This window comes from Haliotis cracherodii, unplaced genomic scaffold, assembly GCF_022045235.1.
Source record: "Haliotis cracherodii isolate W230 unplaced genomic scaffold, xgHalCrac1.p SCAF_8, whole genome shotgun sequence".
NCBI lineage: Eukaryota > Metazoa > Mollusca > Gastropoda > Lepetellida > Haliotidae > Haliotis > Haliotis cracherodii.
In genome coordinates this window covers 26,337,998-26,350,700 of record NW_027266341.1, presented here as the reverse complement: position 1 = coordinate 26,350,700, position 12,703 = coordinate 26,337,998, and the positions used below count along the sequence as shown (strand labels likewise).

Here is a 12,703-nt window from a genome sequence, read left to right as displayed (position 1 = left end):
CTGTGCCATGCTTGACGCGATCATTGTTCCTAAAATAACTGAAGTTTCCCTTTGTAAGTAGTACACGCGTGAAAATGTGAGTGAGGGGTTAACGCGGCTGTTTGAACATTATTTCGGGTATATCACGAAGTGTAAACATAATGTTGGATAAAAGCTCCAAATGAACAGACCCTTTATTGAAGGTCGCTTGTTGAAACCCACTAGCATGGGTATGGTCCTGACAATGTAGGGCAAATCTGAAATTCGACCCCGGATAATGTCACAACTAAATTACACAGCAGGTGCCTGAGATGACTGACACAGCCGCGTCACTGAAACATGAAACTAGAGCATTATTCAGCATTTTCTTTTATCTTCATGACATGGTAAATATGCAGTTGCCTGCCTTGCTTCTCACCTTCTCGTCTAAGGCTGTACATGTTGTGTTATTCCGAAACATTGTCTGTGTGAATGTTAATCTCCGTTAGTCGCCTCTTATGACAAGCATAGTCGCCTTTGACGGCAAGCATGGGTTGCTGAAGACCTCTTCTCCGCCGGATCACCTTGTGTCTTATTTGAACTGATTTCTTTTACTTTGTTAACTAATCAGTTCTGAAGTCTTCGAAGTCTTCAAAGAGCGTCATACGAATGTTTCTCAGAAGATGTTGGATCAGGGTTACAACATACGAGGCCTTGGTGAAGCATTTTGAGAAGTGTTGCCTTAGAGACGTGGCTGCCTTCTCCAAATCCTCCGCATCAGAGACCAAATGATGCAATTCCATATTTTGGCCTTCATCTAGACTAGAATTACCTCACCTAGACTCGATTAAATACAGGCCGATATGCAATATTTGGAATAATGATGACTGTGGCTTAAAGCTACATTCACTATGCCAGATGGTCGCAGTTTTTCCAGATATATGCAGATTAATAATTATGACTTAGCAGATGTTTAGATATGTAATGTTTTTTTCGTTGTTGTTTTCATAACTGCTTAATCCTAAATGCGAAAAGAACACACGTTCCTCGTCCAGGTAATAGTTTTTGAATAAAAACCTCAAACGTAGATACGTGAAAAAGCTACAACTTGTCATTCTAATAATCTGTATAAGCTGAAAACGCACTGTGTGTATGTCTCAAATGCACAAAGTAATTATCAAACGAAAGGGATTAAATGTTTATTCTTACTCGTAAATTGAGGGATCCGTTAATATGAGCTTGTTCTCCGCGTTAAAGTAGGGTTTTGCCATTCCTGGTGCATTTGCGGTTATCGTCTTTCCCAGGAGACGTGACTCGTTCATTTCCAGTGGCTTGAAGTTTCGTTTCTCCAGAGTGGTTTCGTAGTATTCCCCTGACAACACTTCCACAACATGGCTGAGTAGCGCGTACGCCCAGTTATTGTACTCGAAACGCCTGCGAAAAGAATAATAATATCACACACAGTAGTTCAACCATATTCGTGTTTGTGTTACAGTGGAGGATTGTAATAGGTATAAAATGTTCAAATTGATACCCTTGGCCCAGTCATAATGCGTAAACAAGGTCCCGAGGACTGCAGCCTTGGTCCGGTCCGACCACATCAGGGGTCCTTGGTTTCCGCATAATGACCTCGCTTTTCAGGTCACTTTTCCATTGCTCGGCTAGCACTGAAATGTATTTTTCGTCACGTGATACAGATTAAACCAATGAAATTGAAATATTTTTAATGAAGTTATAATACCAGTCTGATCTATGTAAAGTTTACTGAAGAGCATCGTATCATAGTGCAAGCAATGTTTGAGAATGATTCCCGATAGTTAAGAATCTATTTTTAGTTTAAATGTTTTTCATTCAAGTGTACTAAAGGAGTTGGGTACAACGACGAAGTTGCTCCCTTCGGGTGTATTTACATACAATCATTTCATGCTATTAGTTCCTTAAGGATCAAAGGCCGTTTTGAGCAGTAAAACATATTGTGCTATCTTAATGCTGGAGGAAGGCTAAATTTCAAGAGGTTCGTAGACACAACTGCAGGTGACGTCCACAAATTCAGGGTTACGGCATACAAGGGTCAAATTCAAGGTCACTATATGTTAAAGGGGTTAGCGACAATAAATTCATCTAGACTGGTTGTATGTTAATGTAGCTGAAACACGCTTACTCGCTACATAGTGTTCATGACAGCATATACCTATGTATCATCTACCTTAAAGGTAGAAAAACCTGTCAACATTTATTTGTTCGTCCCCTTACCCCATGTTAATAAGGGGGTACCCCCAAGGGCAACTTCTCAGGATACTCGTGTCACCCCGTGGAAATCCCAGGATAGGTTCGCCGAAGCAGGAGGCGACTAAATGGATCGGTTGTTCAGGCTCGGTGACTTGGCTGAATGCGTGTCGTTGTATCCCGATGACGTGGGCTGTTGTTCACAATATCAATCACTGTTTCGTCTGATCCATTCTTTACAGGCCATCATCCTATGTAACCGGTACTTTTCTATCAATCAGTCTCTTAGTTGGTTGGTTTGTTGTTTTACGCCCCACTCAGCAATATTGCAGCTATATGACGGTGGTCTGTAAATAATCGATTGTGGACAAGACAATCCAGTGATCGACATCATGAGCATCGATCCACGCAATTGAGATACGAGGACATGCTTCAACCAAGTCAGCGCACCTGTACATCAGAAGTGAAACTTGACTCAAAGCACTGACACTAGCTACTGATTAGATTCGGCAAATGAGGGCGAAAGGCAAGCAACGGTAATTTAGTTGAGGGGTGAATTTAACATGGTAAGGGGTAGTTTAGAAATTGGGAAATATTAAAAGTAAAACACCTGTAATGGAAGCTATTACTGTAGTTGGCGAATAGGGTCTACTTCGCTTCCAACGGTATTTCAGGTATATTAAGGTGTATTTAGAGTTCGCTTAATATGAAAGGAAAGTGCTGATAAACCATGAATCATGATCGGGACGAATATTCGATTAGGAAGAACGTTCAGCAGATACTGGCAAGTGCAAGGCAGGCAACTCCGCATGCGATTTGCGTCAAATTAGATGCTTAGGCTCTGGTACACGAATTAATGCACTGGTAGATATGAGTAAACATTTTCATGATACAAAATACTTTATGATCAGATTCAAAGAAAGTTTACCTCGCAAATTCTGTACTCGTAAAACTCAGCCATCGAAGGCCAGCCAACATTGTTGAGTCCGGTGCAGTGGGTCAAAAGATCCCTCAGATCAGTCTCCCTTGTTCTCTCCTCATCCACAAATGCATATTCTGGACCCAAGACGTCCTTCACCTTTGACGTCCATGTTAAACTGTAATAGTAATATACACAAACAACAACAATCATACACAAGGGTAACTAGCTATATTCACACATACTTACCACATTTCGACTATTCCTCACTGTATATTCACTAATAATGTAAACTGCAGAGAATCCCAGCAATTTATATTTCATACGTTTGTTTGTTTCTATGTTTGTTTGTTTGTTGTTTAACGCCACTCTCAGCAATATTACAGGCATATGACGGTGGTGCTTTCTTGTCAATCTTGGCATGTGGTTGCAATTCAATAACGAATGAATGTTATCCGATCTGGGTGGATTTTTATAGGGCAAGAAATCGGGGAACGCATGTGCATTTCAATTTGCACGGAACTCACGTGTATTGGGTGACCATGGCCGTTGCCGTGATGCGTTTGGGCGATCAGTTTTATTGCCATCTGCTTTGTTTTTTTATCATCAAATTTGATTTTAAATTTCATTTTTAAATTTTAAAGGTAATGTTTAATTTTAGAAACTTTGACAAAAACTACCCAGATATTTAAATGACAACTTTTCATGGAATGTTACTTGGGGTGACGTTTCTTTTGCGATTCAGTATATAAGGTAAAAGAAAAATACTTATTCTCGTCAAAGGCGCGCGTAATGCAATTGTCATACATAAGGTATAAACGATACAGAAACACACTTGTCTAATAATCCTTATGTTAGAATTGTGGTAGATGCCTTGAAATTACTGCTACTGCCCGAGTCTGTGCTTGTCCGCCCTCGATACTAAATGTCTTCATTGTCAAGTATTTGTTTATGCTATTTTGTATATAACTGCCTGGTACGTTTTGTTTTTAAATTTTTAACGCTGCAGTCAGTAGTATTCCAGCTATATATCTGGAGCCTGTAAAACAGGTATTGGTCTTACTCATTTACTGATTGTGTTACAACTAAAAACGATATGTTAATATATTTCATTTGCTGTGTACAAGTACATAGATTCTGCTGCTTTTGTGTAAGGAGAACCGTTTGATGAATGTATTCATTTTGCAAAGAGGGAGAGGGTAGGAGACAGTTTTCTTTTGTATTTGACTCAGCATAAATAATAGCCGCTACTGAGCTTTTGATGAAAAATTGATGATTTTGACGTCCGGTAGAATCGGGGTTCACATTGTTAAACTGCACAATAAGCCACAATCAATGTTTAGCCTGTACCATCTGAGTTTTAGACAGAACATCAAAACCAGTATCAGTTCATCTCTGTTTATTGATAAAATCAACATATACTTAACATATGTATACATTTATTGAATATTGCTTCCTAAGGCTACCTAGGGAGCCCATGGTGGTTCGAAGGTCCTCTGCAACCTGTGCTTGTCGGATGACGTAATGGATCGGGTGGTCAGGCTCGGGAGACTAAGTTGACTGCGTGCCGTCACACCACGAAGGCATAGATCTTTCATCATATCAATACCACATTATTTATAGACCGCTGTAATATAACTTGACTATTGCCGGGTGCGACGTTAAAGAATTAAGAAGAAACGAATAATCTATCTACGTAAGTCCACTCGGGATTATATACCGGCTCAAAGACAATTAATTATATTAATAGTATCTAGTCACTGATTCACTGTGTCGCTTCAATTGAAGTTCATTGATTTACGACATACGTAAAACAATACCGTGACCGACTGCTTGTATGTGAGGGATATCCCAAATCAGAATAGAATTCTCCACAGGGCCTTGAGAAGTTATACAAAGTACCTGAGTTACAAATGGGTATTGATATTGATACCACGATAAGTCTATTTTGAAATAAAAGGCCAAATACGTATGATCTGTTGAACACACAGTAAACAAGATTGAAAGCAGATCAGATGAACATTAGTCAACATTTGAGCCACACAATCAACCAGTTTAATCTTACTTAATAAATTGTTCTTAAATACAATCGTCTTGTAAAATAGAAACAAAATATTACATCTCATTATTTGTTGTTTTCTTGAATCCAATTATTGACACCGATCTCCTTCCTTAAAAAAGTAACATATTGGAAAACAAAATTTCATTTACTTTATACAAAGCAAACGTTACCAATATTTTTAGCGACATATCCTCCAGGCGAAACTTTTAAGATCATACAGTCCCTACCACATAAACAAGACTACACACCATCAGAAGATTGCTAAACTCCTTCACAGTCTGCCCATTTGTTTCAGTTTTGGTTCTTGTGTATATGTTTTTATCATAAAAGCTGATACCTCTTTTAAATGTCAACTTGTGGGGAAAAATGAGGTCAAATTGTGAATACTTTCCTTTGTTCATCCCATGGAAGTTTACTGGAACAAGAACCGTAGCATTACCTGGCCGAGAATACAACCTATAGGCGCCCCATGCATCCAGTTTGAATATACTTTTATCAGCTGTGGTATTGAGAGAACCCTGTAACCTATTGTAGTGAAGTTCCAATGACGACCCTGATCCACTCTTAACTTCAAGGTCACCAAACAAATAATGCCCGTATTTTCCAACATAACAATCAAGGCATTCCACATTAGAGTTTGTGACGTCGGAATTATTTTGACCACTTGGCGGCATATTTGCCCATGGCAAAGGGAATGTGCAAGCCGTGGATGGATTTAGCCAAGGTTGATCACCGATCAAAATATCAGAAATATAGAATGAGATAACAGTTTCTGCGATGTCCTCGTCCGTTGTCCCAGGTCCATTGGCACTTACAAAGATTCCAAAGTCCATGTCGGGGTAAAGTCCGAGCCAGGTTATGTAAGAAACCAAGCCGCCTGTGTGCATGACCTGTTTATATCCTGGAAAATAACATAGAACATTTAATACATTAACAATGTGATATCTAAACACCTTACTCACATTTGTCATGATTGTGACATTATGCGTTGGTTAAGTTGGACAAAATTGCATTGAAAGTTATATGAATGGATCACTGAACATCAGTGATGACACCAGGTGTTCGCGAAAGACAGTAGTATGTTAAACTCCAGGGTCTGGTCTATAGACCGTGGGAGGTACTGCCATACAACCTCAACCATCTATTTCAGAACTAAGTCAAGAGATATGTTTGCAAGCATAGTTTGGAATGGAAGTCGAAAGTTTTAAACGTAAAGTTCGAGAAAGCTCTTTTCTGATTGCTGATTTAGGTAGATAAAAGGTCGACTTGCAATGGGATGCCCTCAGATGCTTGTTTAGCGGTATCGAGAACTAAGATCTGCCATTCATGAAATTGTCATTTTCATTACATTATACATTATTATTATTGATTACAAAATAATTTTTTTACAAATATTCAAGAAGATGTGGTATCCTTAGCTTAAGTTTGTTCGCCACACCAGGCACCCAGTACGATCACTATTGCGAATGCTGTGGTAACAGCCAATTCCATGTCTCCCGCAGTTTTCTGACTTGAATATTGCTCATTGCAGCGTACAGCATATTCATTTATGTAAACATTAATTCTGGATTGTGTCTTACCCTTATAAGTCGACATGACCCATGCATAGCCATAGCCATACTGCAAGTCCACGACTGGCAACTTTGGCTTTGACGAGGATTGACTGATAGGAATACTCTCGTGAGATTTAAAGACCTCCACAAGTGTTTTGGAGTTGACCAGTGTGACGTTGTCCGCTGTCACCCCTTGCCTCAGCAGGAAGTGCATCCATTTAGCCATGTCCTCTGCTGATGACGCAATAGCACCCGCGGCCTCTCCTGGATGTATGCTGCATGGAATCAAGATCAGCAGATAAGAAAATGTTGAGGATGATAAGGATGAGCGTTGTTCATGCTATCAACCACTGAATTGCCTCGCCTAGATTCGATTATATACAATACGCCTTGAAAAAGTTGGAATAATGATGAATGTGGCTTAAAACAACATTCACTCTTTCACTATACAGCAGTTATTCAGGTGATTTATAATTATGAATCATTGTTAACATTTGTGCTTAGGAGATATAATGTAAGTTTCATTGTTTTTTTTATAAGTATTTGATCTTAATTTGATAAATGTGATAAACAGCTAACGCAGATACACGAATAACCTACCGCCTGACAATCTTAATAATCTGCATAATCTGAAAATGAGTGTTATTTTTGTCAATTGTACAAATTAATTATTAAGCAAAAGTGATGTTTTATCTCACTCGTAAATGGAGGGATCCGTTAATATGAGCTCGTTCTCCATGTCAAAGTAGGGTTTGGCCATAGCTGGTTCATTTACGGTTATCGTCTTTCCCAGTACACGTGGTTCATCCCCAGTGGCTTGAAGATTCGTTTCTCCAGAGTGGCTTCGTAGGATTCCCCTGACAACACTTCCACAATATGGCCGAGCAGAGCGTACCCCCAGTTGTTGTACTCGAAGACGTCACGGGATGGTTTAACTTCCGGAAGAAAGCGGAAACGCCTGCATAAAAGAACAATAATAGCATAAACCACAGTAGTTCCTTCGTCACTTTGTCACAGTGTGAGATGTCAAGATCACAATGACATTTTAATTTGGTTTGACTGTATGTGTAGGCTTTGTGGTTGAACTGAGAGAGAGAGAGAGAGAGAGAGTGAGAGAGAGAGAGAGAGAGAGAGAGAGAGAGAGAGAGAGAGAGAGAGAGAGAGAGAGAGAAAGAGAGAGAGAGAGAGAGAGAGACGGAATTGTAATGACCACAGCAAATCGCCGCCGAATTGGGGCGACTGAGATGACAGGGCAAAGTACCCTCTCATACTAAAGTTAATACTCTGAAATGTGACATTTTCCTGAAAAATGTATAATCAGATGTGAAAAAAGTGTACTTGGCAAAATCAGTTCTTGTTAAGTTGTGGTCCAGTCCAGCAAACAGGGACAAGATCGCAGGCTGTAACCCTGTGCGGTGGGTCAAAAGATCCCTTAGAATAGTCTCCCTTGTTCTCTCCTCGTCCACAAATGCAAAGTCTGGACCCAACACGTCCTTGACCTTTGACGTCCACGTTAAACTGTAACAGTAATATACACGAATATCAACAACAATATACAAGGGAAACTACATATACTCACTCACACTTACCACATTTCGACTATTCCTCACTGTGTATAAATTAATAATGTAAACTGCAAAGATCCAAAGCAATGTATATTTTCATACATGAGGGTTGATACGTACAGGACTGAAATTAACATGAACATGTGACTGTACAGATAAAAGCACAAAGCATTGGGTGCGATTCTGAAATATACCTGTACAAAAACTCGTAGAATAGTTTTGAATCTTTATTCGAGAAAATTAATGGTAAAGATCGTTATTCATCAACATTAAATTTAATTTTAGGACTTTGTGGAGTCAAACGCTACATACGAATATTTATTTATTGTTATTATAGAATACTCAATAACGCAATACTTATAACAAAAGCAATTTGATTTGAATATCCGGAAGTGACTACAACTCGACAGCTTCTAGTCGTTCTGTGGTCATTCTTATACATTAGATACACTATCATATACTATACACATGAAAACCAAATGTTTCCAATGCAATTTTAAATGGCACGGGTCGTTACGTGTCTAAAATATTTCCTGTAGGACGTTAAATACTCACTCAGTCTAGTATCTGTTGAAGTGTTGATGATGCTAGAGTATACATATCATTACGTAAATATTGTTTAGTGGAACAACGTTAGAGTAGAGGAAACAAACACCCTTAATGAATAAGACCATGACCACCTATTTTGAGTGAGAGTGACCTGGTTTTATATCCACTTTAAAACAATCATATACAAATGATTACTCTTGACAAGATCAATATGTGAAACAAGGACCCCGGGACCCTACCCCTTCGGCGGTCTGACCGGACAACCTCGGGGTCGGCTCCTGGGGTCCTTGCTTGTTTTCCAACAGACGAGTCAGTATTCATCACGTGACGGGTCAATACTGATCATGTGACGAGTCCGTATTTAAGGTCAATGTCAGTCACCTGAATTTGGGGTCAACATTGAAATGCATTGTTTCGTCACATGGAACGGATTAAACCAACGGAATCGCAAGATTCTTAGTGGAGGTATAACAATATATTAAATATTATCCAGTCGTGTCAAGGCGTGTCAGCTTAAGTGGGAAAGCAAGCCCCAGCTGACACAGGTCCTACGCGTCCACGGTGTTTTAAACCCACGAGGACAGGTACCTGGTGTTGACGGAGGGATTCAAAACCACGAGACGCAACATCGAACCATATAACTTTTGATATAGGTTCATTGTGGTAGTAATGCGTGTCTACAATATCTCACTCTTATTGGACATCTAACTCTGCTGCAGGCATTGTTTCATTCAGAGATTAACCTCGCAGTGATCTACGAGGATTTTCACAATTGATAATCTACAATTCCAAACTAACTAACTTATGTCCAGGCAAGAGGTTATTGTATTCGTGCCTATATATTCACTCACCTAGAAATAGTGTCATAGAGTACTGTTGCTTGTTGAGTCATGGGTAGAATGTATCATGTATGTGTTTTTATGTCTGACACATACCTTCCATTACTTTCATCCAACATCATGGCCAGGAGGGTACTCGTGAAAGCCTTGGTCACAGATCCAATTCCAAACAAAGTATCCTTGGTGACGTTAACTCCCTGTTCTATGTCCGCCTGTCCGAACCCACGTGTCCACGTCTCACCCCCCTTCACGACAGCCAGGGTCAGCCCGGGGACCTGTCTACACCGCATGACCTCTTCCACAAACATTGCCACCTTACTTGCCTGGTCATCGGAGAAAACCTCCGCCGACCCTATTGAGACAGAGAACATGAGCAGTAATACTACTATACACCGCATCATGGAGTTATCAAGATACTGAACGGCTTACTAGATTCTAGGCGTTGGCCTCCACGTAAAATACGCCCGCCGAGAAGATATACGCGAGATTCATGCGAAAACACCGACAGTCTCGGTATGTTTTACTTCAGATAACGAGGAGATACATACCAGCAGTACTTTGGTGATGGAAGGAAGGCTTGGGATGTTAAAGAGGTCATCAATGACACAGTCGTGTTAATCTTAATGCCAGATGGGTTTGTTGACGTGTGTCGGTTCATGGTAATTGTATGTTGTAACGAAGATAACTCATCTTGTACCCTGGTCCGGATATTCTTTTCCTGCAGACACGTGTGATTCTTAGGTAGCCAGGAGTATCTGATAAGAAAACAATATCAATTGTTATATTTTTTAATGACATCTGTCGATCACACGTGATGGATGTCTAATGCGTATCATTCATGGACAAGTAAATATTTTAGGGTATGGGTTGAGAGTATGATTCCACAAAACTATTGATCAATATATTATTGACTCTATACTCATCTCTCCCTAATATATATCTGTGCCATACTTGACGCTATCATTATAGCTGAAAGAACTGAAGTTCCCCCCCCTAAGTAGAAAACGAGTAGTACACGAGTGAGAATGTGAGTGAGGGGGTTAACGCGGCTGTTTGAACACTATTTCGGGTATATCACGAAGTGTAAACATAATGTTGGCTAAAAGCTCCAAATGAACAGGCCCTTTATTGAAGGTCGCTTGTTGAAACCCACTAGCATGGGTATGGTCCTGACAATGTAGGGCAAATCTGAAATTCGACCCCGGATGATGCCACAACTAAATTACACAACAGGTGCCTGAGATGACTGACACAGCCGCGTCACTGAAACATGAAACTAGAGCATTATTCAGCATTTTCTCTTACCCTAATGACATGGTAAATATGCATTTGCCTGCCTTGCCTCTCACCTTCTCGTCTAAGGCTGTACATGTTGTGTTATTCCGAAACATTGTCTGTGTGAATGTTGATCTCCGCCGCAAAAATGTTACCGTTGTAGGAGCGGTCTGTAAATAATCGTTTTGAACAGACTAGCAAGTGTTTGAGAGCATGAGCTATACGATCACGGATACACAGTCGACCAGCTGGTCACACATTGTAACCATCCGATCTACATCTGAGATCCAGATGGTTCTAAAGGCTTAGCCTTTTCTCGAATGTCCATAGGTGTTTTTCTTCCCAACAACACATTCAGGATATGGATATTTTCGGTGAAGAATAGATACTAGGTATCCCATGAATGTGTTACGAACTGAGCAAGGGGCATCGGGTCAGACTCTGATACATCTGTGGTGCATGTTATCGTACCTGACAGTGTCGATCGCTGCTCAAACGTTCAGTCACTGGTTTGTCTGCTTTACCAATACCCATTATGGTGCCGTGGGCATTTGGAAATGTCTCCAGTAAGAAGGATGCGGTGGTCAGGCTTGGTTCATTTTGTATATCGAACAAAACTGGCGTGTGATGCTCCTCATGGTATAGCCTCTTAACATGCGTTTCTGAAGAGCAGGTCTAACCCGGATCTCCATGAGGGCTGTTGCAAAAGACACTAATGAGTGTGGTTGGTTTAACGTCGGTTTGAATAGGACTTCTGTCATATGATGACGTGTCAGTTTCATGTGTGGGGGGAAGCTCGAAGTAATGGAGGCTGAAGACGTTAATTTATCCAACATTTTTCGCGAAAAGATAAGCGCACCCTGTCCCATCGATGACATAGGTCACATGTGTAGTATAGATGTAGGCCAAAATATGGAATTGCATCATTTGGTCTCTTGGAGAAGGCAGCCACGCCTCTAAGGCAACACTTCTCAAAATGCTTCCCCAAGGCCGCGTATGTTGTAACCCTGATCCAACAACTTCTGAGCAACATTCGTATGACGCTCTTTGAAGACTTCGAGAAAGAACATTCTCGATGGTAACTCAAAGTAGTAAAATGTAGATGCCAAAGGCTGGAACTGCTGGAATATTGCTCGAGGGGAAATGAGGGGAAAGCTGACTATTGAAAAGTAGAAATCCCCACTCCTGTCATAAAGTATTGTGTTCTCAGCTAAAGAAGCTATTATTTTTTTTTATTTGCTTTCGAAAATAAATAAGTTTCACTGTTTACATATTTTCAATTACACCAAATACACGAACTTAGACTTAATTGATGTTCTTCATATTAATAAGCAATGTAAAATATTTTGTTTAAGCTGTTTAATTACACAGTTTATATTACCCAAATCTTTATTTGGATTAATTCCACAAACTTACTTTTAGTTAGAAATGACAGCCATGATGTAACGTGTGCATGGAACAATAAAAAATAAATAAAAAAATGTCATCTGCTTGAAGTGTTGGTATTTATAGGCCATCCACACGTGACACAATGCAATGAGAACAGGAGTTTCCTCCCTTTGACCACTACCCGTGTTTTACATATCCACCCTGAGTGAGAATGTATGCTGTGCTGCTTTTCCCCAGAAGGATGGAGGCTAACACATTGACTGAGACAACTGACTGCAGTGTATTATTCATGTTGTAGTGTAATTTCAAAGTACGCTTTTCTATTCCTCAGAACAGATTCTTTAACCAAGTAAATAAAATCAGTTCAA

General features: G+C 40.0%; 1 protein-coding gene and 1 pseudogene across 1 annotated transcript; both read right to left on the bottom strand.

Moving 5' to 3' along the window:
* Positions 1–1,163: 1,163 nt before the first annotated feature.
* Positions 1,164–3,647, bottom strand: LOC139450883 (uncharacterized). The gene is made up of 3 exons (XM_071232718.1): positions 3,631–3,647; positions 3,129–3,281; positions 1,164–1,392 (listed from the first exon to the last, which is right to left on the bottom strand). Exons 1-3 carry the CDS (start codon positions 3,645–3,647, stop codon positions 1,164–1,166), a joined length of 399 nt encoding a protein of 132 aa, XP_071088819.1.
* Positions 3,648–5,388: 1,741 nt separating this feature from the next.
* On the bottom strand, positions 5,389–10,072 carry LOC139450771 (uncharacterized; annotated as a pseudogene).
* Between the last annotated feature and the right edge of the window lie 2,631 nt (positions 10,073–12,703).